This window comes from Numida meleagris, chromosome 14 (assembly GCF_002078875.1).
Source record: "Numida meleagris isolate 19003 breed g44 Domestic line chromosome 14, NumMel1.0, whole genome shotgun sequence".
Taxonomy (NCBI): Eukaryota; Metazoa; Chordata; class Aves; order Galliformes; family Numididae; genus Numida; species Numida meleagris.
The window spans coordinates 6,551,850-6,577,525 of record NC_034422.1 but is presented as its reverse complement, the minus strand read 5'-3'; the positions used below and the strand labels follow the sequence as shown (position 1 = coordinate 6,577,525).

Below are 25,676 nucleotides of genomic sequence, written 5' to 3'. Positions count from 1 at the left end.
ATCTGCCTAATTATTGCTGCTAATTTCAACTGCTGTGCACAGTTAATGACTGTAAGCATCAGCCTAAAGCTATTATCTAAGGCCTGCCTACTGCAGTCTGTGCATCACCACTTCCCTTACACTCTGCCAAACAAAAGGGATGCTAACAGCTCTCATAAAGCAAATTGACAAAGACTAGTGCAGATAATACAGAACATAAATTGATGAATTGGCATCATTAAGCCTTTGGTGATAAAACTTACTGCAGAAGGGTTTGCAAAACCCTCTGTGAGGGTGTAATACCACTTAATTTAACAGATTTTCAGTGCACAATGTTTTAGGATATCATTAGATAAATTTATTACAAGGAGTTTAAAAAGGATTGACTAATACAGCATTAAAAAGCATTTTACCATACAATCCTGGGATTAGAGCTCATCCACTGTAGAAGTCACGATCCCCTAGGCCCTTCAGGTAACACACTGGGACATGAAGCTGCCTTCTGCACCACAGGGCCCAACAAAAAGCTGCGAGGTGGCAGTAGCACCCTGTCCCCCTCTTTTCAGCTGCTCCTTGCCATAAAGAAAGCCTTGCTCCAAACAGCTAGATTCAGTGTGCCACAAACCAGCCCCCTCCCAGCACCGGGTGCGTTCCATACACTGCACAGAGCATCTCTCAGAGGGCTCTGACAATCTACTGCCTCCCCCTTGTCCCCTGCCTAGTCCTGGCTGAGAACTTGCTTTGCTTTTCTTCATAGCATTGCTGCCTTCAGAATAACTAGCACTGAGCAAGCAGGAAACATGCCTAGAGAGGAGTATGCCAAAAGAAATTCTTTCAGTGGGTGTTGCTAAAAGCTAGTATAGAAACAGGGAGGATGTGGTTCCCGAAGCAGAAGTGTAATAGCAAATACATGTCTTAGGACCTTGCTAGTGTTGATCACAGAAGTAAAAATCTGTAGTATACACTCACAAATTAAAAAAGACATATATAAAATGATCGCTGCCCATAAAAATTTAAATTCATATAAAGTGTTCAATGACATGGCAATATAGCAATTACTTGCGTTCAGATAAATAAGTACTATAGTGCATAGTAGAGTGCGTAGAGCGCTAGATATGTTTTTCATATGTGGGAGATCACTCTTCCTCTGGATACCCAGATTCAGGGCTCTGGGGTTTTGCCTAAAAGGGAGGGGGAAAAAAAAAGGCTGCTTTCAAAGGTTATTGGCTAAAAAGCTATTGATAAAAACCTTGCTGAAGCAGGAAGGACTGCAAGTAGCTCATCATCCCAGCAACAGGTATCACAAAATGAGGCCAGTGTATCCATCTCACATAGGCACCAACTTGAGGGATAACTGCTAGGGAACATTTGCTCTTCCTAAGCAGTCCCATGCAGCGGGATGAGCCAAGCATGCAGCAAGCAAGTCAGCAGCACTTAAATGCTTTGTAACATTTGTACACCGAAAAGACTGAAGAGCTCTCCGTTGTACTCTGAAGCAGTGCAGGTCACAGAGCAAAGCGCCAACCTCCTATCGGATACTGGCTGCCTTACCTTCACCTTCCTGCTCCTGAAGCCAACCGGAGCATCTGACATCCCTGCCCTCCTTCCTCCTTCACTTCGGATGCTGTAGAGGAAGAGCAGGGACACTTTCAGATGAAGCAAGTCTGCAGATTTCAGCACTGTCACTCCTGAATGAGCAGTCCCTCCACAAAGGAAGTTTAGAAGCTCTAGGAAGAAGCCCTGCATTCTTCTGAATCTTAATGCAGTTATTTTTGTAGCAGAAGAACCATGCCTTCTATTCAACTGCCCTTAGGCATTTCAGTAACACATATGCACAGTAGGAGATTTAAAGAAAGACCACATGTGATTCAGCCTAGTGATAATTCAAGGTGGATTAAGCAGCAAAGTGCTGAGCCATGAAGGCACTATGATTTCTGCCCTTACAGTAGCACGGTTCCCTCACTATTTAGGGCAGGCCCAGAGCAGCTGCTTGAAACTGAAGACCACTCTCAGCACCTCAGCAAGCAAGGCTGTTACCTTGGTTGGACTGCAGAAGTTCTGGACGAGCTGGATGTGAAGGTTTCCGAGGCAAAGTTCTGAGTGGGTCTCGCACGCGGCGTTGTCCCGGTGGCAATTTCACCTGCACCTCTGTTCTTCAGCCTTCCCTCATTAGCAGCCACCTTCCTCGGCTTCCCTCTCGAGTTCGGGGCATCGCTAGTTCTCACGGTACCAGAAGAGGTCAGTGGCGCGTTCCTGGCATTTGCTGCATTACTCAGTGCCCTGTTCCCTCGTGTAGGATAACTGAGCCTCTGCTGCCTGAAGCCTTCTATGCACCGAGGAGAAACATCGCCTGACAGAAAAACAATGGGGCACTTCATAGGAACAGTAAACACAACATCTGTTCAGATAGAACTGCACCTAGCTTCCATTCAAGCTAGGTACAAAAAAACATCTCTAAGGATACTGAGTTTCAGACATTTGGAAAGCAATACATCCAAGCCTGTATTTTGCCCACACCTTGATGCCTGATTCGCCTCCGAGCCAGCTCTGGAGATTCTTTTCTCTCTCTGTTGTCTCGAGGAGATGGTGGCTGCTGCAATGGAAAGTTGTCTGCTGGGTTGGCTGTGGCTGGACGCAAGTCACATTGATCCTAAAGCAAACCATAAATTGGAGTATTTAAATGACAGGTTATTCAAATTTATTCTTGCAAAAAGATCGCAGAGCATTGCCCTTCAAAAACATTAAGGTTATTAGGGATTTGTTCTTCGGAAGAGCCAGATACTGGCTTGTTGACACCCACACTGTCTCTTACGTGCATAACCTAGGAACAGTTACTTGCTATTACAGGTCCTAAGGAAAAAAACAGAACTGCCATCATCAGCCAGAGCTGCCAAACAGCCACCCTGCTCCTCGGGTCTCGCTGTCAGCCAACCAACAAGCACTGTTACTCAGTGTTCTGCCCCACACCTAGAGATGACTCTGCAAAGCAAGTCCCAGGCATGTGGCAAGCAGCCCTGAACTACCGTCACTGCAAGTCTGATCAGGTTCCCAGTATCACCCTGACAGCAGTCTGCGTTGTCTACTTCCTCCCTTACCTACACAGATTACAGGCTTCTGCTGCCCCCCACCTCAGCTGTGATTCATACAGCCTGGTTTCAGTGTAACTTCCACATGTAAACTGAACATTCATATTGTGTAATCTCAGAGCCCTCGCTTTGGTTTCCCCAAGAGCTTTCAAAGCAATTATTCTTTTTTCCACCAGCATACCACAACAGCTTAGCTGTTACCAATAGGCTTCATTTAGGAAGATCTGGTAGAGAGGACAGTTACATGGACTCCCAAAACATTCCACTCCAAAAGGCCACAGAACTCAGCAAATTTCTTGAACTAGATGCAACAGCTCAGATCAAGCTCTGTTTATTACCTGATGATGAAAAAGTATCTCCTCTTCTAGTTGGATGCCACAAAATTCACAGGGAATGATAATGTTTCCTTCTTCCTGGACAGGTTGGTACCGGGATGAGTAATCAGACCTACAGCTACTGTACCCAGTATTACGCAGACCATCATATTTTTGTGCATCCAGAGAACTTCTTTTACTAAAGGAGGCAAAGGCACTTCCTGGGTTACAACCTGTCTGTAAAGCAAGTAACACAGAAAAGTTACTTATCTCATTTAGCACACAGGGGTTTTAAAATTAATGCTGAGCAGAGATTAAATTACTAGACTTTAACAGTATCACTGAGTGAACATTGCACCTTTGTTCAGTCACAGTAACAAACTAGTCTTAGCTGCAAGCTCCTAGAGACAATACAAAGAAGTACTAAACCTGATGAAGAATCAGATCTTCAGCAGGGTAGAGCTCCTCACAAAACTCACACGGCAACATGATCTCATCACCTGCAAAGTAATAACGGTTATATCCTCTACCATACAGAGGCTGCCTGCAATTGGATCAACTTCGATTCAAAATTCCTAAGCAATAAACTCCTGTTCTGTGCTACAGGACAGCAGCCAAAGCAAATGCTAAGGAACTAGTTACTGCAGTCCCACTTGTTGAGTTTTGTGAGTAAATCCGTATCACCCAGAGAGAGAACAGCGTTTTGGGGTCAAAGATATTAAATGGTTTGGTACAAAAGCCCATTACTGCCTCAGATAAATCCCTTCGTATCATTTTCCCTTTCAAATTACATTGGCACTTCAGGTCTCTCACAGAGGTTGAATAAACACGATGGGAAGGCAGCAAGAAAGTTTGTTGTTATGAATCCCTAACCACCGAAGGGCACAGGCACTTATTTTGTTTCTAAAGGTACACAAGTGTTTCATTTAGAACTGAAGGCACTTTTTCATCCCCGGAATAATATCAGTACTTATCCTTGTGTTGTTCTAAACTGTTAGAAGCTGAAAAGAATTTCTGGATGAACATATCAAGGTCAGAGCTCCACTACACCTTTTCTCTCTTCCTCCCTTGCTGTCTTGCTTCACTTCTGTTCAAAAAAGGTATTACTATTTTTGAGGGAGCACAAGATACATTTTAAAGAAATGGCATGCCTAATTTCCTATTATTAATTATCTAACAATTATTTAGAGGGAGTCTCAAAGAGCTTCACTTTGATCTACTTAGATTATCTTTAGAATCCTCTCTCTCAAACTTAAAAAGACAGCATTTATACTTACTTTTTACGTGGTTTGAAGTGTTCAAAGACAATAGAGAGTCAGAAGGAAAGGTATTTGAGTTGTCTGTTTCACTGGGACAGGAAGATGCCACAGACTCTTTGGCATAGTGGTTTTTCCAGACATTCCTGTGAATCTCTGCTGCAGTATTATTGCGAGGATTATTCTCATTCTGAAGGCTAAGAGCCAACATGTGGTCTAAGTTGGCATTCTGCTCTTCATAAAGTGAGTTAATGTTTTTATTTCTCTCCAGCTGCTCCAGTTCATACTCTTCAAAAGATGAATATAAATTTTAGGTAACGTTAAACCTGCAACAATTACTTAATTGCATTAATCTAGTTCAACCAAGAGGGTTTCACATGTGGACACTCATGGAGTTCAGTGTTTCAAAGCCTAGGGCACTCCCTGTATCAAACTGGGAAGAAGGAAAACAGTCATCCTATTTCTGTTTGTAACAACCAAAAAGAGGAGAAAAAAAAAAAAAAGACAAAGTTGTTCCTCTTACTTAAGCTTTATGAAGTTAGGGAGAGAAGTTCTGTATCCTCCCTTGTGAACAAGGTTCAATTCTAATACTGTCATCTATTCCTTTCTACGAGGCTGAAACTTTTCAGCCTTGTTTCTTTAATATATGAGTGGAAAAACTAATTCCTTTTAATTATATATTTGACAAGTGGGGATTATATGCATATGGAATAAAATGATGAAGTCTTTCCTGGTAGTAGAGTCACACATGAAAACAAACAAACAAAAAATACAGTTCCAGAACAGGGCCCAAGACTGAACTGATGATGTCCAGAGAAAGGCTGAGCTCCTCCCCCATGCTGGCATATTTCAAATATCTCCGGCATTTCATTCATCTTGATTATATGAGAATTTTAAACAAAGCTTACACATGTATGTAAATCTTACTTATGAACATTCTTTAGAATTCAGTACAAGTGGAAAAGTTACAGTTCTCCAAGCATTTAGCTTCATTAACTAACTCCAGAAGTTATTCCTACAAGCCAGGCAGTCTTCTACAGCAAAGACTGTAATGGAGTACTTTGCAGTGTTAAAAAATCCTCTGAGTGGCCCATGACAGAAAGCAGAGCACACGTTCAGCAGAGAGCTCATGGAAAGGGCATGTCTTAAACGTGACATGACCCTCTGCACGTGGAGGTGGGAGATTAGAGGCTTATGAGTGAGCAGAGGCATTTATAATAGTCTCAGCTATGCCCAGACAGGCTGTTACTGCAGAAATGCTCCGCACTACATACATGAACCACACACAGATCTTACCTACCCTTCTACTTCAATGAAGTAAAGAAGAGTGGAGCTGCTAAATAAAAATCAAAAGAATTTGCAGTGAGCAAATGACTCCTGTGTCATTTTTAAACTAGGTACTTCTTGAGGTGATAGCACAGGCAACGTACTGGGCTTTCATCACACCAGGTACCTCACAAGTCCTCCATTTAGGAGGCTGATACTTTTGCAGCTCTGTTCCACAGCAAAATAGTGCCACGCTCATTGCCTCCATAGCTTTCCTTACTCAGTAGTGTCACATAAATCTTTTACTTGGATCACCAGGCAAATGTCAGATTAGAAACAAGTTATTACTTTCATCTATACCTTACCTTGATTTTGATTTCTTTGTATTCTTGAAACATTCCTTCTGCTAATGTCCTTAGATGTTCTGTCTCCTACACAGTTGCTATAGATCTGCTTTTCTAGTACCCTGGGCATTCTCCACAAAGGCCCAGCACAGTTATCTGATTTTAGCTGGTTTCTTATGTCTCGAAGGGCACGGAAATCTGCATCCTCACCCTCAAAGCGAGGCACTGTTTTGCTTACTCGCTTCACCTCTTTCCCACAGACCTGGGGATGCTCTTTTAGATCTTTTACCATTATGTTAAGACCACACCCACTACACATCTCAGTCCTAGCTCCACAGTAACTTTCATGATCCTGAAGCTTATTGAAAGTAAGCTGGATGTCGCAATGCTGGCAGACTGCAGGACGCAAAGGGCATGCCGATGTCTAAAAAAAGAAGAAGGGATTATTCTTCACATATGGAAGACTGAGGTAAAGGTAGATGGAGGTTCTCACTTTACTTAAATTGAGCTAGCCATTGTTTCTTTAGCCAGATACAAAGCTACACTGAAGAGCAGCCTGAAATAAAATACTATACAAGAAATAGAAGAATGACACATTGTATAACCTGTGTAGTCAGAAAGGTGTCAGTTGAAGCACTACCAGTATTCAAAACACTCCTTTCAAATCTGTAATGCTTTAACAGCAGATTCACATAGTGCTTTTTGAAGCTAGTTTTTAAGACACATCCTCGACAACCACATTTAAGTACTGCTAAAAGACGTATTAGTGTGTGTTATATCAGGGAGCAGACTTAAAGCACATTTACTACTCAGCAATAATCGCATACATATGCTCTTCACCCTACACTGAAGCTAAACATATACCAAATACATCTTATAATTGAAGATGCTGAAATAATGCAGCCCGACTCCGTAAACAAAAATGTTTCACAAACTGCCAGAATAAACTACTTCCAGTGTTTTGGACTGGGTGTATCTTCAAAGACGACACTATTTTCTTTCCTCACCAATAAGCAGATCTGCATGGCACTGCCAGAGCTGTCTTTAACTGAGCCCGAAGGACAAGAAAATAAAGGAATTTATAACAAGATTGGCTGTGGCAGCAGAGAACTGGATTCAGTAACGCAGAAAATCCCATCGTGCTCTAGTTTAGGTTATTTCATAAGTTATTTTAAAATAAGTCTGTTTGGACACAAGTTATTAAAACACATAACAATAGCAGCAGATACAGAAATGCTTAACATGAACGGATTTTTTTTTTTTAAGTTAATAATTGTATTCTGAACTTTTGAAGTACTTCATCATTTTTCATCTTGATCACTAATAAAGGATCAAATTACTTATTATCATAGATATTGGTTTGATAGGAAGGCTTGAGCAAGAAGTTTCCCACAACATTCTTTCAGAGAACTTGAATTTAGAAAGCATTAAATACAAGAGATGCATAAGTAATGGGCTGCAATCCAGGTCTTGGCTGACGGGAAGACTCTGGGAACAGTGCTTGGAAACACCATGCAGAATCTCCCAAGTGTGCATAAACATAAAGTGCACCAACCTCATGATCCTCCAGGAGGCTTTTTTCAACCCTCATACCGCACTTGCAGGTAACCTACAATAAAGAGATCTCATTAGATGAGATGCCACAGAAATCAGCAACTTCAGAGGAGAAGTGTTTCCATCACCTGCACGTGTTCAGATTCAATGTGGTTCTTCATCTCAGACTTTGGGACTGACTCATTGCAGTAGCGGCACACTTCAAGATTTCTGCTACAGTGGATTTCGTGAATGGTGAAATTAGCAGCAGGAATGTCCTTTTTGCTACGAGAAAATCACAGAGATCACTCCTCAGAAAACAACCTGACAACAATTTTAAGTAATTATTTACAACGAAAAACTCCTAAGAAGGCTTTCTAGAATTTCCCTGTTTAGACAGCCAAGAAACTAAAGCAAAAGAGAAGCCCAAGCAGGCCTCAGTGCTCCTATGTAGTCACAATATGAATGTATGTATTGAGCAGAGGTCACGATTTATCTTAAGGCAGCAAGAAAGTTCAAGGTGGATCCGTTTCCTTATGTGAAAGAAAAATTTAGCAGCATATACAAGTTATCACCAACTTCAACAGTCTAATCTGAGGAAATAAGTTTCCTCCTGAAAATAACTTGGCTCTAAGAGGTCCAACGCTGCTCTGCTTGGAAAAATTAGATAATCAACTCTGTTATGCTGGAGCTTTACCTTCACTGCCTACTGCTTTGAGTCCTCCCCTGACACAAAGGAAAGCACTGCAGGTGTGCAGTTTTCTCTTTCGCCAGGCCCCAGAAAGCCAACAGCCTGGCAAATCAGCGCAGTCCAACAGCATCAGGCAAACTGCACACAATTCTGGCAAACAAACTATAGCGACATTGCAAGAAACTGTTCAGATTTCAAAGTCTCTCATAGAAAAAAAATGTGTATTTGTTCAGCTGCTTGTATTCAGTATGCAACTTCTGAAAACTACACCGTTATCAGTAAACATATGACCAGTGCTAGAGCTTCTAAAGAAAGATAGCTTATCAAAGAGACACAACTGCCACATCAACACATACATACTATTTTTACACCCCTCGTTCCCAAAAACACGTGTCAAGAAAAGCTTTGAATCACATCTTCCTCATCTACCTCTCTGCAAATCAAGCCTTTGTTTTTCCTGGAGCACCGTGCTAGCTGCCCAGCTGCCTGTTAAGTCAGGAACTCAAGTAATAGTTGGGAAAACCACTTTATAACCTAATACTCGGGAAAAGGAAAAAAAAAGCAAAACCCGAACGTTCCTAAAGAGAGTTGTTCGTTGACTCATGCCTTCTAACATTCCGCAGCACCCCAAGGCGACGTTACCTTCCCGGCAGGTCCCGGCCCTTACCAGTTGCCACACAGCTGGGTCTCCACCTCCGTGACTGCAGCCATGGCCGCGTTCCGCCCGAGAACCGAAAGTGATGACAACACGGACGGTTTCACTTCTGCTCGCCGCGATTCTCTGCGGAGCCGCCCCTAACGCTGCTCTCCCAGCAGCCGCCCCAGAGCGCTGCCCCCGACCCGCTACTCAGAGCCCTCAGCGCTCGGCCCCGGAGCTCCGCGACTCAGCGACGGCCACCGGCTCCTGCCCTCAGCGCCGGGCCGGGTCAGGCTGCGCCTCGCGGAGACGGTGAGGAAAGCTTCGCTCACCTTAGCGGTGCGAGGAGGCGGGAGAGCGGCACGAAAAGCGGCCCGACAGGAGCGAACGCCCTCACAGCCCCGCTCACCGCACTCCTCAAACCGCCGACACCGAGCCCGGCCCCGCGCTTCCTACCGGCCTTCTCGCGCCCGCCCCGCCGCCTTCCTATTGGCCAGCAGCGAGCCGCACCGCGAGCTGATTGGGTGGGGCGGTTGCCGCTCACCAGTCAAACGGCCCTCCGCCCCGCTCGGCACCGATTGGCTGGCGCAGACGTCACCGGGCAGCAGGCTCCGCCCCGCGCTGTGCGAGCGGAGGGAGCCGGGCGGCGCGCGCCGCGGCGGCGTGGCCTGGGGGGGGCAGGCGGGCGGCACGCGGGGAGTTTGGTCCGTTGTTTGTTTTTCCTTCTCCGAGAAAAACATCTGCGTTCTGAAAAGTGCCCTACCCTGGGCAAGTCCGCAGCTCCATCAGTGCTCAGAGCCCCGTGCCCTGACCTTGGGTGTCCCCAGGGACGGGGCACCACCTCGTCTCTGGGCACCCCGTGCCAGCGCCTCACGGCCCTCAGTGCAAACAACTTTTTTCTTCTATCCAGTCGAAATCTCCCTTCTTTTAGTTTGAAACCCTTTCACCTTATCCTATCTGATTTCAAAAGCATCTCCTGTACTTAAGACAGGACAAAGCCCAACATTTTCACTACGGTCTCAGGACGTGCCTGGCAGCGGCCATGGCACAAGCACGGAGCTGCGGGCACCGCACAGTGTGCAGCTGCAGGTGGTGCCGTGCAAAGTCAGCCCGGACCAGGAGGTGCAAGCCCATCACAATAAGGACCCAGCCGGGCTCAGGCACTGCTTCCTAAGTAATGCCTCCCCTTCCTTTTCTAAAGCCAAAAGCAAACAAATGGCCGCTCACACGAAGGCAACCGCATCTTTTCAGCATCCACAGGCTGAGCTCTTGCCGAGACGCATGCCACAGTCTGCTTACAGCACAGCCGAGGAGCTGCTCACGAAGGACACGCGTGTGCCTGTGCTCAGCTTCTCCCACCCACGCTTGTCCTGGCAGGGAGAAACTCAAAGCCATGAACTGCAGAAAGCCCTCATCTGTGGGACTGAAGCAGAACCAGGCAGGGCAGGGTTCTAAGAAAGGGATTTTGCAATGTCTCTTTCGGTAGGAGAAGGGGAAATGGTTTCAGACTGAAAGAGGGGGGATTTAGGTTGCATATAAGGAAGAAGCTGTTTCCACTGAGGGCAGTGAGGCACTGGCACAGGGTGCCCAGAGAGGTGGTGGTGCCCCATCCCTGCAGACACCCAAGGTCAGGGCACGGGGCTGTGAGCACTGATGGAGCTGTGGGTGTCCCTGTGCACTGCAGGCAGTGGGACCTGGTGGCCTTTAAGGGCCCTCTCCAGCTCAAACCATTCTGTGGTTCTGAGAACGAAATAAAATCAGTCTGACCCATCACAGTCCACAGAGGGCTACACATTGAGGCCGTCTAGGTGAACATTCACTCATCACCAGGCAGGACCCAGCAGTCAATGAACACATCAACGCGCCAGTCCAAGGACCCCCACGCAGAGATGATGGGAACAACTAGGGATATAAAACCTTAACATAAAGCAAGCAAAACAGCACGGTAACTTCAGACACAGCGCAGTAGCTTCAGATCCAACACATTTTGGCACAGCTGCGAACCATGGGAGTACAAGCACCGTGCCAAAGCCATCGCTGCCGCCGCACAAACCCCCAACCCCGCTCTCCGTCTCCCCGCGGCCATGTCACAGCGCAGCGGGGCGGGCGGAGCGCAGCGGGGCCGGCCCTTTTACCCCCGCCCCCGGCGCGGCCCGGCCCGGCGGCTGCGCACTGCGGTTCTGCGCTCTCATCATGGCGGCGCGGGGCCATGTGCAGGACCCCAACGACCGGCGCCTGCGGCCCATCTACGGTACGGAGCGCGCGGCCCCTTCCCTAGCGGGCCCGGCCCGGCGTGTCGCGCTGTGCCGCCGTCCCGCGGAGCTGACCGGAGCCGTGGGGTTGGCGGCGCGGGGCGGGCGGCGAGCGGGCCCGGTGCGTGCCGCCAGGCCGCCCCTTCCGCCCGGCGCTGCGGCCTCCTGTCCCGCGGTGCCGGGGGCTCTCGGCCCCGTGCTGGGTGCGGGGCTCCGTCCCACCGCCCGCCCGTGGGCACCGCGCTCGGTGCGGTTCCCGGCGCTCCCCGCGCCTCCGTCTTTCGGTCTCCGTTTGCTTTCTTAGCGGAGCTGCTTCGTTCCGCGCCTGCCCCTGCGCATCGCTCTGCGTGCGGAGTTAGGGCTTGATTCGTTCGCGTAACGAAATCAAACGAGCGGTCGCGGATGCTTTAAAGTTGCGTGCCGAGTGGCACAGACCGATTACTTCGCTAGGGTCATTAATTTGAAGATGAGGGGAATAGTTAGGAGCAGCAATAGCGTTGGGAAAGCTTTGGCATTAGCTGCCCCCAAATGTTTCCAGGGATGTTGCATACAGTTGGGATTGCTTAAGAAATTGTTAACAAGTTTTTGTGTGTATGCAAATACAGAGAAAGAGAGAAATACGATTCCTCAGGCTACAGTGGCATTCCTTCTCTGGAACAGAAGAATGGATTGCAATTGCAGTCGCTCTCCTTTGCTTCCAGTAGCTCTCCTTGTAACGGCACTCTGCCGTTCGGGATGGATGTCGGGATGGATGTGCTCTGGGATGCCCTTTGCCTGGGGGCTGATCTCACAGGAGAACACTTGGGTTCAGGTCTGCATCTCCGCTGGGTTCTGGAGAAATCAAGGGGAGCTCTGTGATTGCCCTCCTTATCAAGCCAAGCTGTTGTTTTAAAGTTTGCTGCATAATTGATTGCAGCTGTGCAGTTTAACTTTTTTCTTTTGTATGTACTGTGATTACTGTATTTATTAACAGTGCAGTTATTTTTGTTATAAATTATGTAATATATGAAATATTCTTAAACTGATACAACTGATGCTAACTCAGATGAGATGCGTTTCCCTGCATTGGTTTTGCAGTATAGCTGTTGCTGAGAGAGATTTAAAAAGACTTGCCGCTCCTTCTGCACGGTGAGGCCAGAATTCCTTTTTGGTGCTGCAGAACCCTCAGCAAAGCGTGCCTCCTTCCACAGGTGGAAGCACGGCGTCACAGAAGCTGTAGGTGGAGATGTGCAGCGTGAGGTTCAAGTTTGGTCTCTTACTTTAAAAAGCACTTCTCATTTTGTACCTCGTGCCTTGATTAGCTGGGGCTCGTTGACAGATGTGTTTGTTGTTTGTCTTAATTTGTCTGCCTTCACCCATAGCTTCACGTGTTGCGTTTGCAGCCGTTGAACGTAACCACCTGCAGACTTGTAGCTAGTGTAGACTTAAACATTTGTTTCCCGTAGTTGGAATTTCTTTGGGAGTTGCCAACCGCTCTGGCTTCCAACTAACTTATTCCTTGTTACAAAACATAATCTTTGTATTGTGCAGTTTAGAGAGGTTTGTGGTTTATTTGATTGACTTCAGACGACCTGAAGCAGAGATGCTATCGGTGCACTAGCTGTTCAGCGGCCCCGAGGCAGGCAGCGCAGGCTGGCAGTTAACTGGGTGCAAGTGAAACTTCCAGCACAGATCCTGAAATCAAGAAATCTCTGCCTGTGCATGGAGAGATCCTCAGGATTTTCTGTTGCAGAATTTCTAAAAGCTCTTCACCAGGAAGTCTCTGCTGAAGCTTTAAGGTGAAAGGTGATGCCCAGGTTTCCGTAGGTTACAGCGGCCAGCTAACTCGTGTCGAGGCGCTGTGTTACGGCTGCAAAGTGTCTGAATGTCTGATACAGCAGCGCTTTGTTTTGGTTCGTGCGGGCAGGCAGCCTCATCTGAGGTTTTGTCTGCGTGGTCTCAGGAGTCCAATTAGCTCTGCTTTAAATCTGCAGCACTTGGCTGTGGAAGCAAATGTTAAAGCTGCCGAAAATAAACCTCATTAGTATAGATGCACATTTTGTACAGTGTACCGAGGAATTACTAAAGGTCACCTCTTGACTCGTTAAGAGTTCTATCTCATCATGAGAACTGCAGTCTTGAAGAGAAAAGGATGTGTGATGTAATTTCAATATTCCAGCATTAGATCTGCTCATAATTTGTTTGGGGAGAGGCCAGAATGGCGCGAGCAGACCCTTCCCTTGTGGGTGCGTCAGGTGCAGCTCAGTTCTTCTGCTAGGTTTAGGTTAATAAGTATTAATTTTTGAGGGAGGGGAAGCACGTTGTACCTATGCTCTAACCTAAAATTGCTTGTTTGTATTGTCTGAAACATGATAACGTGGTGTAGGTGAAGCTGAAATTTAAAATACAAAGCTGAAAGAAGGAGAAAATGGTCTTGAGGCAGAATTTGGTTACAGCTGAAGTGTTATGTTACTGGATAGCGGGATATCTCCACTTCTTTGCCTTCAGAACTGCTCTGGCTGAGGCGTAGTGGTATTCTGTTAGGGGACAGTCTTGCTCTGCCTCAAATATGGAGCATGTGGACAAGTAATTCATCTTACTTCATATTTAGATAGATTGCAAGTGCGTGGTTTCTGATCTGCTGCCCATTGAAAGTCTCCCAGCACAACACCTAATTAATTTCTACTTTTCCTGAAGCAAAGAGCAAAATGTCACTTACTAGTGAGGGGCTATTGCTGCAGAACCTGCTCTGTTGTACAGATCTTCTGTTGGTATGATGACCTACGTGGAGTAATTACAAATGCTTGTTTGTTTGGAGGACTAGAACTAGTACAGTGAGATGAATACTTAATCTACAAAATGACACATTTCCTGACTGTTTGGTTTAGGAGTAATTGTGCAGGGAAAATCCATTTTGCACTACTGCTTTAACAGCACGTAGCCCTCAACAAAATTAGAGGTAGCCTTCTAGAATGGTTTTGTGTTCTGTTTTAATACTGTGTATGTTCTTCTTATGCAGATTACCTTGATAATGGCAATAATAAAATGGCAATCCAGCAAGCAGATAAGCTGCTCAAAAAACACAAGGATCTTCACTGTGCAAAGGTAAGTGTGGTTGCTCACTGACCTCGCTGGTTGAGCGTAGTTTGAGACTTGCAGTGCTCTGCTTTTTTTGTGGTCTGATCTTCCAGAGACCACAGTATATTCAGAACACTCTGGAGCATCTGACTACTCTAATTCATGCAATTCTTTGTTTGCCTGAAAAATCCTGCAGATCCTCCCAGGGTGATGCCTCTGATGGCTAGTGTAAGTGGCTACACCTGTGCTGGTTGTCTAGATCCCGATCAGAGCCACTGCGAGCAGCCGGGGCAGATGAGCTGTGCCTTAAAAATGCCTCTTTGAGACCTTAAGTTGAGGTACTTATTTGTAGTAGTTTGTTTGGAAGGTGTCATTCTTAGTGAAACATAATAAGGTGGTTTTTGAGGCATTTGCTCTTCTGCTTCTCATTCACTGTCCTCCTTGCTGTGCCCCTGCTGAAGGGAAAAGAGTTTTGTTCCTCAGTTTCCTGAACGCTTGAGTATCTTCCTACTTTTCCCTGTGGACTTTCCTCTAGAGTTCATACCACTTCTACATTTTGGAAGCTTCCCAGGCTGAAATGAGTGTCACTGACCTGAATCTAATTTATGTCACTTTTCTCTGGCCACTTATTAAAAGAAAAAATGAAAATTGGCAGGACTGGTCAGTTTTGAGCCTGCAGGTAGGAAAAGCTGAGTTGCAGCCAATGCCTTAGTGGCCTGCATGTGTATTAAGCAATACAAAGCCATGCTGTTTGATGCAGCTTGCGTTTGGAAATTTTCCTCTGCAGCCATATGGGTTAGAAGCCTCATTAAAAACTTAAGTTCTGTAGAAGTAATTAGGTGCTTGGGCAAACCTTCTCCTCTTGAGGAATGAGAAGATTTTCACTGGTAACTGCCAACTTTGTTTTTAACAGTTGCCTCTGTGTTATATCAATAGGTTCTAAAGGCAATTGGCTTGCAGAGGACTGGCAAGCAAGATGAAGCGTATGCTCTGGCACAAGAAGTAGCAGCACTTGAACCCACAGATGATAATTCCTTGCAAGCACTAACTATTCTTTACCGGGAAATGCATAGACGTAAGCTTTATCCTTTGCTTCTCTTAAAAATCATAGTTACGTTCTTCCAAAAGTATATGTTACCCACAGTTTCATGGGAAGTGTATGAAGTCCAGAGTTCAAGTATGTTCAAGCATGTTATTAAGAGGCTGGAGAACTTGTTATAAATATCTCTAAGGCTCTAGTGATCACCACAAAGCGAAGAACCTTGTCGAGGCTTCTTTCATTAACATTATTGTGTGCACAGTTCCTAAATGAATGGCATGCCGTAATTGTCCGTCATGATTGACCTGAGTTTACTTATTTTGTTGTTTAAATGAAAGGATTTGTTGTCATATGTAATAGAGATGACAAATCTCTGTGATGTTGTTAGACTGTAGTCCAGAGGTTCAGGCCTTGATAAGTTGTGTGACAAACAGAAGGGAAATCTTGGCCTCCCATTTGATTTTACCTTTGTGAAGTCAGATTCTTGTAGCAATACAGTATTATCAAATTTTAAATTGTGAATGATTGACTGAGTAAAATTGCATGCCCTTGTGTGAAAGAATCCAGACCTCACGTGCTGCTTATCTGCAGCTCTACAGTTGTTTCTGGCAGCTTCTTGCGGCTCTTGGTGGTAGTAACATTTCCTGTTGAATTGCTGGAGCAAATGACAATGGGATGAAACAACTTCTGTAGAAATAAATATTAGGGATATGTAAACTATGTGAAAGTGGCAAAAGCCAAATCACATGTCATTTTTAGTATTACCTTGAGGTACGATTGTATTTCTAAGGAAGAAAAATGTTGGAAGGATGAGAACGAAGTTTTGCCTATCATAGTGTCCTAATTATTTTTTCATGATAGATCTATTCCTAAAAAGTACAGTGTGAAGTATTAGACTTCCTAAGAGTGCACCTGAGAAAAGAGAAAGAACTCACCTGGACAAACCTGCAATAAGAGTAACTAACTTGGTATCAGGCTCTGAAAACGTTTTGTGTTTTGACGCATAATTCATGTGAGTCATTCTGCCAGGAGCAGAAGTTCTGATTCGGTTTAATGGTCCAAAGTAGACAAATTTGCTCAAGGAAAGTACTTAAAAGTATTTCTGAGCAGTCCAGTTGTTGCTGTTAAACTGTTCTTGGTTTGTTTTGTTGTGTTTTTTTTTTTTTTAAGCTGTTTCCTCCTTAGACTACTGTTTGTGGAACTTGGGGTCTTAGAAGAGTGAGTACCATTTCTGTGGTTAATGAGCACAATTAGATTACTCTTCAGAGTGTCACTGATGCTATCTTTAGGTAGCTGTTCTTTAAATTTAGTCCCAAATGTATCTTAACTCAAGCATCTGGTTTTGGTTTAGCGGAACTTGTAACTAAACTTTATGAGGCAGCTGTAAAGAAAGTCCCCAACAGTGAAGAGTATCACTCTCATCTCTTCATGGCCTATGCCAGGGTTGGAGAATACAAGAAGATGCAACAGGTATGATCAATGGTTCATGTTCTGGTCATTTTGAGGTGTCACAAACCTTTATTTTGTATATAAAACTGTTAATGGCTCTTCAAGCTGCGTGTAATCGTCCAGAAAGGTAGGCTGAGCTGATGCAGAAGTTATGCTCTGTTTGTTTTTGCAGGAGGGCTGAAAATACCATTGTTTTAGGGAATGGGTTATATGAAGACAAATATTTCATTTTCCTTACAAGGAGTAGAATGATTGTGCCTTCTGTGTGCGTATCTGCACTGATGGGCAATTTTGGAACACGAGGTTTTTGTCTGTCTGTCTTGAACAGTGTGGTAGTTACTGTGTCTTATAAAGCAATTTGGGAATAGATACAAGAAGGTCTAGCAAGATCTTCTGTTCCATGCTTTCAGTCTTGATTTATTCCTTAATTTACTGTTGTCTTTAGGAAAAGCAATCTTGCCCATGCTCTTACCTCTGAAATCTGACATGATGAACATGTTGTGATTCAGTGAAGGCAAACTAAAAGTACTTCAAGTACTTCAAGTTCATCTTCTCAGTTGGCAGAGCGTTGTCATGCTGGTTAGTTTTGTTTTCATCACTTCCAAATTAGGTGCCTGGAGAATGCCTATAAATGGAAGATTCTTTTCAAAACATGTGCATTCGCTCTTCTGTATTAAAAAAAAAAAAAAGAGCCAAGTAAATGACTCCTAAACTCCTTGCTTCCACTGTGTTAAGGTGACTTGAATTTTTATGTGTGGTTTAAATAACTGAAAGAAAATATTAAGCTGTAGTGTTATTCTCCATTCTAGCCCAGCTTGCAAGCTGCTTGAGTTCAAGCTGTAAATAGGGGCAAAGCTATTGATGTAGAGGACATGACCAAGGTGGCAAACCTTATGTAAGCATAATTAGAAAGATGAAAAATGTAGCATTACTATGTATCTGATCTTAAGTATGGATCTTGATTAATCGAGATCTGCTTTTTGGTGTTACTTGTATTCAAGTTACCTGAAAAGAAAGCACAACCCTTTGGTGTTAAGGTCTGAAGCATGCACCCTCTGATAGGGTGTGGTATTCCACTGATGATTATGTAACACCAAGTTAAAGGATTATTGCTAAAAAGGTGCGTGTGTGACAATACCATGTTAGAGACTAAAGGCCTATTCTTCTTGCTTGATACATTGTGTCACTGAATATCCAAAAAGTCAAAGTTAATTTTTGCAGCCTGAAAAAAAAAAAAATCAGTGCTGGAAATATCTTGCTTGCTTTTAACGAATAAATCTTCTGCTTCCTGATGCGGTTACCGTTTCTAATTAAAGCTGTCATCTGTTCAAGCAGTCATACATGCACACGCTCGTTGCTGTTCCTTGTCAAACTTGCTCAAAGTACTTCATCCTTGAAACTTTCACCCTTCTTCTTCTTCAGCAATGTGTTAAGTACAGGAAGGATTTGGGGTTGATTAAAAGCCCTCCCATCTAGTTGCTGTTTTCAAGTTGCTTGCTGCCATCACTGCTGTTTAACTTGCATTGTCTGTCATGAGAGTTCATAAACAGATGTTTTAGGAATAATTAATCTGTCTTATTTTTCAGGCTGGAATGGCACTTTATAAGATTGTACCCAAAAATCCTTACTATTTTTGGTCTGTGATGAGCCTGATTATGCAGGTCTGTACAGTGTTGAAAATTAGTTTGACTTTTACTGCAGGTGTACTGCAAACGTAGAAATATTTTCAGTGGAAATATTAGAGATATTTTAAGTAAAATATCTGAACCATTTCTGTATGATGCTGGGAGGGTGGAACCTTCCTGAAACCACATTACTGATGTGGCTCAAAACAAATGCTGTCTTTTTTTTTTTAATGCAGCTTGACTGGTCTGTCTTACAGTTTTACAACTTGAATTCTTCTTCTATTGGCTATTACCCTACTGGCTCTTAAGTTAGAAAGGTTCTATCTGTAGCCTCTTAGGCAGAACTGTGCCTCTTTGTACCTTAACTACAAAGGTTCTAGGAGTGCTGGACTTAGCATGTCTTTCAGATTGCAGAAAATCTGCAATGATAGACAGCAGATAAGCTGTACTGTGTTAGTTCCAACTCTAAGGATTCTGTGGTTCTGCGATAGTAGATTCAAGCAGTAGTTAAACCACCTGACAAAGTGTTGGCCAAGTAAATAAGCTTGGAGTTGTTAATTACATTCTCCAGAATACTGTGCCATAGAAAATACAAGCGTGTTCTTGCTACGTGTTATTTGCCGTGGCTATTGTGTGCCTAGGTGCACGAGTCTCTAGGCAGTGCAGTTAAGAGGGAGTGTTTCAGCTCACTAGTTTTATTGCTGCCTGTTTAACAGTGTGGCTGCTCTCTGCGTGTATGGGTGGAATCTCTAAATATGGGGGGTGAGGGGTTAAAGCATCTCACTTTGCTCTGTTCTCCTGGAGCACAGGGGAAAGCAATGTGTGGGACAACGCAAAAAGCTGATGATGTTACAGTAGTTCTTCCTTTCTCCAGTCTATTTCAGCACAGGACGAAAACCTCTCCAAGACGATGTTTTTGCCACTTGCTGAGAGAATGGTGGAAAAAATGGTGAAAGAGGATAAGATAGAAGCTGAGGCTGAAGTAAGACTTGCAGATATTTTTTTTTCAGCTTGATTTCCACATTTTTGAGATGGGGAGTGCAGTGTTAATGGAAGTTGATTATTTTAAGTTTGCCAAGATAATGATCAGTAGTGTCTGGAATTAAACGTGAATGTAGTGGTACAGAAGAAGACAAAGTAGAGGGTGGGGAGGGATACGAAAGAGTGTGACCAAGGAAATTCTTTGGCATTTGATTTGACTTGATAAAGTACTTGTTTTTGCTCCCTGGGAGGCCCCAAGAGACATTTTAGGACTGATAATGGAAAAAAGACCTAAATTCCTGAATGCTCTGCCCTTGGGATGCTAAAGATAACTTTGCAGTCCTTGCTGTCTTCTCCTTCTAATGACAGTAACACAAATCACTTTATTTCTTGACATACCTGTATGTTGTTTTACTAGCAAGTTTCATTGCAGTCTAATCTTTCCTTTAAGGTTGAACTTTACTACATGATTCTGGAACGTTTGGAGAAGTATCAGGAAGCCTTAGATGTTGTGAGAGGAAAACTAGGAGGTAACTTATTCTATCAATTAATAATCACAGGTGTGGGGTGGAACCATAGCTCTTTTGCTTCAAATTCCCCACTGGATGGGGGGAACAGCTGTAAGCAAGCTTGCTTCTTAGCACCAGTTTCAAACATTGAAGCAAACTGTGGAGGTTCTCTTGTGCAACCTAATTTTACCCAACTGCTTATGACAGTTAAGAATCCTTTTCAGCAATGAGTTTTTCAAGAGTACGCTTACCCTATAACCTTGATTTTTGTGGGCTGTTTCTTTCTGGTGATTAAAATGCTCTTGCAGTTTTATGGAATTTGGAATGTGAAGATTTGCATAGGAAATTTGGCCTTTCCAGCCTTTGAGAGTCTTGTGTTGTCTTACTGCTTTGCATCCTTGACTATAATAAGATGCTTTATAATAACAGAAGGAAATGCACTGATTAAATAAATTTGCCCGTCTGTTTTTAATCTAGAGAAGTTGACGAGTGAGCTCCAAAGCCGTGAGAACAAGTGTATGGCAATGTACAAGAAGCTGTGTAGGTGGCCAGAGTGCAATGCGCTCTCAAGAAGACTGCTGCTGAAAAAGTGAGATATTTCTGCAATTATACCGAGAGCTGAAGGAAAAAAAAAAAAGCCTGAGTGGTTGTGAATTGCCTTCTTCAGTAGTTCTTGCAAATGGTGGTTAAAGCAGAAGAATATCAGATGTTCTAGGAGTATTTTCAAATATTTACACTCCGATGGCTGAAGAAGAAGGCAACAAACTACAGTTCTGAAGGACTGTGGTAGAGGTCACAGGGGGAGCGTTTGTCAGAACTGTAGTTGCTTCTGTAGTTGCAAGATCTTTAAAAGGAGAAATGATTCTTAGTACACTTGTATTTTCTGTAATATAAATCTTTGCTATTCCTTAAATGCAGTTTTTGCGAGGAATGCAGTTTTAGAAGTGAGTTACTGTTTTGGCAATTCCCTAAACATTGTTCTGTGCCTGCTTTTTGTTTCAGCTCAGATGACTGGCAGTTCTATATAACCTACTTTGATTCAGTATTTCAACTCATAGATGAATCCTGGACACCTCCTCTGGAAGAAGAACAGTAAGTCAACAGTTCTGCTGTGAATTTTTCCTTTGTCTTAGAGAGAACTTTTTGTCTTCAGTGCTGTCTCTGTCTTTGATCGACTTCTGACATCAGGCTCTAGATGCTGTCTTCTCCCTACTTTGTTTTGGAGGCTGGCAATAGTCTGTTGGAAACAGCTGTATAAATAGTGGTTTGTATTCCACAGAGCTCTTCCAGTTCTTATTTTTCATGTGATTGAATTAGAGAGTCCATCATGCCAGACTTCCTTAAGAGCATTCTGGGAGTATGTTGAACACATGTTGTCAGTGACCTAGGAATGGGGGAAAAATAAAAATCTTTTGTCTCTTTAATTGCACAGCTCTTTGGAAGGAGAGGTACACTATTCTATAGAGCAAGCTGTGAAATTTATAGAAGAGAGAATAACAGAAGAATCTAAGAGCGCTCGGCCACTTCGAGGCCCATATTTAGCTAAACTGGAGCTGATTAGACGATTGCGTTGCAGAGGCTGTAACGATGAATATAAACTAGGTAAGAGCCACTAACTGGAGGATAAATTAAACTTCGGAGAGAGAACACAAAACAATCTCTATGCTGAATTAAATACAATGTGTTATGACAATGTATGTGCTGGTTTCAGTAATGTAGAGAATTTTGAAAGCATTAGAAGATGAGCCTTGAAAAAGGAAAGTTGTTCCAGAGTTGCTGCAGAGTTTGTAAAAGTAAGCAGGTTAAAGGATCTGTTGAATTTTGGGAGCATATGATCAGTGTCACTGCGATGAAAAGTGCATTCCTGATACACTGCTTTTGTACAGAGTCCTTCTGTTTAGCTGTAATCTCTGGATGTTTTGTTGTGTTGTTTGTTTGCAGTAATACTAGGATTTGCTTTTTAACAGCTTGCATTTAGAAACTGCAGTCAGGGAGTCAGTGAAGGAGAGAATATGATTACAGCAAGATCTGTGATTACTAGTTCCTAAATGAGTTAGGTAAGCAGGGTCTATGCATGCATGCCTATTATGCTGAGCTCTTACCTGCCAAAGTAGCTTGATTGAAGCTCTTAGGGTGTGTCCTTGGTTACCAAAGACATTGAGCATTGGTTAAGGTCTGCAGCAGCGCAGCTAACAGTACTGTAAATCTCTGCGTAATTCCAAATTAAAAATGCGTTATCAGATGTTTCTCGAAGTTCTTTTAAGTTCAGCTTTTACTGGAGCATACTGAAAGATGAACTGGCCCTTTTTCCTAGGTGATCCAGAAGAACTGATGTTCCAGTACTTCAAAAAATTTGGGGACAAACCCTGTTGTTTTACTGATCTCAAAGTATTTGTGGATCTCCTCCCATCCAGCCAATACGCAAAGGTAAGGAAAGGAAAGTCTGAGATGCTGGCAGGAACTACAGAGCTTGTTTGCACTCTTGTACTTTTCTGTTAAGGCACCTCCGCGCCATATTAAGAGATGGAAAAAGCTGAAGTTTGATACTGCAGGTTTTGTTATACAAAAACATCTTTCTCCTTTCCTTTCTTACCCATCCCTTATTTTTCTCATTAAAGTTACATGTTTAGTTGGAAAGATGTGCTCTCTCACTGATCCAGGTGGGTTGTTACGTATTTTGCTCTGCTGCAGTGGTGAAGAATGGACATGTTGGTACTGATCAAGGGGTGACTAAGAGAACTATGGCAACTTTTCCAGAATCTTTTTGAAACAAGCTCTCTTCAATTTAAAAGTCTGTTTGTGCAGAGTCATGAGTAGCTTGTTGAATGACTTCAGCAGCTGGGAATCCTGTCACTCATCTCATTGTTTCTCGAAGCCATTGTGTACAATTTAGTGCTGGGTAGGCTAGATGGAGAATCCTGGATCAGCCAGAGGCTTTTCATTAAAATATTTGTAAACAAGGTATAGATAGTATTTTTGTTTTCTTAGTTTATTAAAGTATTTTGACTTGTAAGCCTTACTAATGAGGAGAATGGTGGCCTTGGCATGTACTGGTGATGTTGTAAGTGGAAAGTGTGTTCTTACCCACTGGCAGCAGTTGTGGTCAGCAGTACATTTAACTCATAATTTTGGAAGCTGTGATCCCGTTGCAAGGTAACTCAGGAATTGCTGAACAGATTTAATCTCTTCTTTCCAGGAAAAAAGAAAGAAATCTTAGTGATCTTGCTTGGCGACTGAAAACATGCAGATACTCCAAAAATAATTGTTACTGTAACATCAGTCTTGAATTTCTAGAGGCTTGAATTGAAGTATGCAACATAGTGATTTGGTTGCTCTTGCCCAACTCAGTAAAATCTCAAACTGCAAATATTTGTCAAAGTCTTCATCAAAATCTGTAGGAAAACTAGAATTTCTGTGCATGGTGCTGTGTTCCTCTTACCTAGCTGTTATTCCTGGTATGGTTTTTTGTATTTTTTTTTCCCTTGCACTTGTAGTTCTTTTATTTCAAGACCAAATGTAGTAAAGCTGAATTCATTAACTTAAACTCATTTTTAAGTTTGTAAATACTGTTGAATTTTAAGGCAACAAGAAAAAAACGCTGTCCAATCTTGATTTTATTGTGAGAAATCCACTGTCTCCCATTAAATAAAATTGTAAACAGTGAGACACTGCTTTTCTTACAATTTAATTTTAAAAAATTAATCAGAGATGATGTCACTAGGTATGCTGCATTGCTTCAGACTTGAAAGAAAATGTAATAACTAGTACAAAACCACAATTTCCCATTAAGTGTGCTGTAGACTTTCAGTAACTTATTATTTTGATTGCACATGTTATTACTTTGAGTGTTAACAAGTGCTTGAAATCCCTTGTGTGTCAATGTATTGGAAACTTTTTTTCTCTGTTTGATGAGCTAAGCTGTTAAGCAAAAGCATAACTCGTGCTCACCAAAATTAAAAAGCAAGCTCTTTAACTACTGATTTCAGTGTGATGTCAAGGTTTATGCTGACACATCCACCTCATTTGCTTTTCTTGATTTGAGAGGAAATGATGTCTTCTGTTTGTGTAGTCCCAGCTGGCCTGCAGAATCTAACAACTGTTTTTCTTCCAGTTCATCAGTCAATTGTTGGAAGTAATCCCTCTGTCATCAACAGCAGAGAGTGAAATTGCACTGCCAGCCGATATCAAAGCTCTTCAGCAACACTTGTGTGTGGTGCAGCTCTCCAGATTGCTTGGGATCTATCATGCCATGGATAAGAAGCAAAAGCTGACTGTGGTCCAGGAGTTAATGTTAAGATACCACCATGGATTGGAGTTTGGTGAGGAAAAACTTTTGAATCTGGCATTGTAGCTTTTGTGTGAGCTTCAGAGTTTTTCTTTCCAGGGGAATGGGACAGCACAAACTGATGGCCTCTGTCACTGCTGATGTATAACATCCACTGTGCAGCTAGCTAATACTGTGTTCTCTCCTTTGTTATTACATCCTGGGGCACCTGAATTCTGTGTTTACTTTTAATTCTTTTTTTTCAAATTTATATCTTTGAAGTAAATGAGATATTCCTGAGTAGCTCACGTGGTACATTTGTATGCTTGCCTGTGCCTTTAAGCAAAGACAAGTTTTATCAATGGTGTATATAAGACAAAAACATGGGCATCATTACCACTTTTTGGATCCTAGAGTTATAAAGTCTTTTCTTCTAGCAGATGTTAACATATGAAGTGACCAGGCTTCTTTTTTCTGAATCATGAACAGGAATTCATTCATTATCAGGAAGGAAAAAAGCTGAATTTGTGTTAAAACTATTGATTTTTTTTTCAGTGCTTCTATTTGGAGTTTGAATCCAAGAACAAAAGAGCCAAGGAAGTGTAATGTTAGACAAAATAAAATGTGTTGCTTTGACAACTCAAGCACAATGAATTGAGGGGGGAAAAAACTGAAGATATAGAGTATGTGTACAGTTTTAGTTGTAAAGAAAACTCTGGGATTTACAAATTAAGCAGTGGTTATCATCTGCCAGGTGTCTGTGCCACTTGATAGTGCTGGCAATGTGAGAAACAGCTGACAGCGTGGTTGTTCTTTAACTCTGTAACTCAGGGTAACTTTGTCTTTCTTTTTAGGAAAAACTTGTTTGAAAACTGAATTGCAGTTTTCAGATTATTACTGCCTCCTTGCAGTTCACCTGCTGCTTGACCTGTGGCTAGAGGAAGGTACGTCTCTAAATTTGCTTAATACCACCTGGGGTGACTCTGGGTAGGCAGATTGCGTCTGTGTGGCTAGTGTGCATGTGGCATTGCTCTTTAGCCTCATAGCTTTCAGTCTCTTCTCGCTGTGTGGTATTTCAGGAGCCTCTCAATCTTGCTGACCTCTAAAGGGATCTATTTTTTTTAATAATTTGTGTAAGTCCTGGCAGAACGCTGCTGATAACTCATGCAGCTTGATGTTGTCTGTCCCCAGAAGCTTGTTCCAAGTTTGCCATGTAGATATTTTTCTCTCCCTTTGCACAAGTTCTGCTGATAACTCCCTTCTGATACCGGAGGTGTTTTGAAAATATTTCTTTTTCTCCTTGATGTACTTCGTGTCCTGGATTCCTGGCTTCTAGACTTTTGCTGAGACTCATTGCTCTGGTTTTAGTAATTCTGTGCTTCACATCTGCTCTG

The 25,676-nt window shown here is 43.1% G+C and overlaps 2 protein-coding genes across 2 annotated transcripts in view; one reads left to right on the top strand and one right to left on the bottom strand.

The window, feature by feature from the left end:
- TRAFD1 (TRAF-type zinc finger domain containing 1) lies at positions 315–9,602 on the bottom strand. Its single transcript, XM_021413390.1, has 11 exons — positions 9,137–9,602; positions 7,928–8,063; positions 7,801–7,854; positions 6,267–6,669; positions 4,657–4,923; positions 3,809–3,879; positions 3,404–3,616; positions 2,497–2,629; positions 2,017–2,329; positions 1,531–1,603; positions 315–1,160 (listed from the first exon to the last, which is right to left on the bottom strand). Exons 1-11 carry the CDS (start codon positions 9,178–9,180, stop codon positions 1,116–1,118), a joined length of 1,752 nt encoding a protein of 583 aa, XP_021269065.1. The 5' UTR covers positions 9,181–9,602; the 3' UTR covers positions 315–1,115.
- NAA25 (N(alpha)-acetyltransferase 25, NatB auxiliary subunit) overlaps positions 11,224–25,676 on the top strand; it is a 27,998-nt gene continuing 13,545 nt past the window's right edge. Inside the window, exons 1-13 of the mRNA XM_021413385.1 lie at positions 11,224–11,357; positions 14,357–14,442; positions 15,352–15,490; positions 16,806–16,924; positions 18,490–18,564; positions 19,403–19,510; positions 19,961–20,039; positions 20,496–20,607; positions 21,021–21,110; positions 21,451–21,620; positions 22,333–22,445; positions 24,130–24,337; positions 25,137–25,226. Coding sequence (XP_021269060.1) covers positions 11,300–11,357; positions 14,357–14,442; positions 15,352–15,490; positions 16,806–16,924; positions 18,490–18,564; positions 19,403–19,510; positions 19,961–20,039; positions 20,496–20,607; positions 21,021–21,110; positions 21,451–21,620; positions 22,333–22,445; positions 24,130–24,337; positions 25,137–25,226 — 1,447 coding nt within the window. The 5' untranslated portion in view covers positions 11,224–11,299. The remainder of the gene's footprint in view (positions 11,358–14,356; positions 14,443–15,351; positions 15,491–16,805; positions 16,925–18,489; positions 18,565–19,402; positions 19,511–19,960; positions 20,040–20,495; positions 20,608–21,020; positions 21,111–21,450; positions 21,621–22,332; positions 22,446–24,129; positions 24,338–25,136; positions 25,227–25,676) is intronic.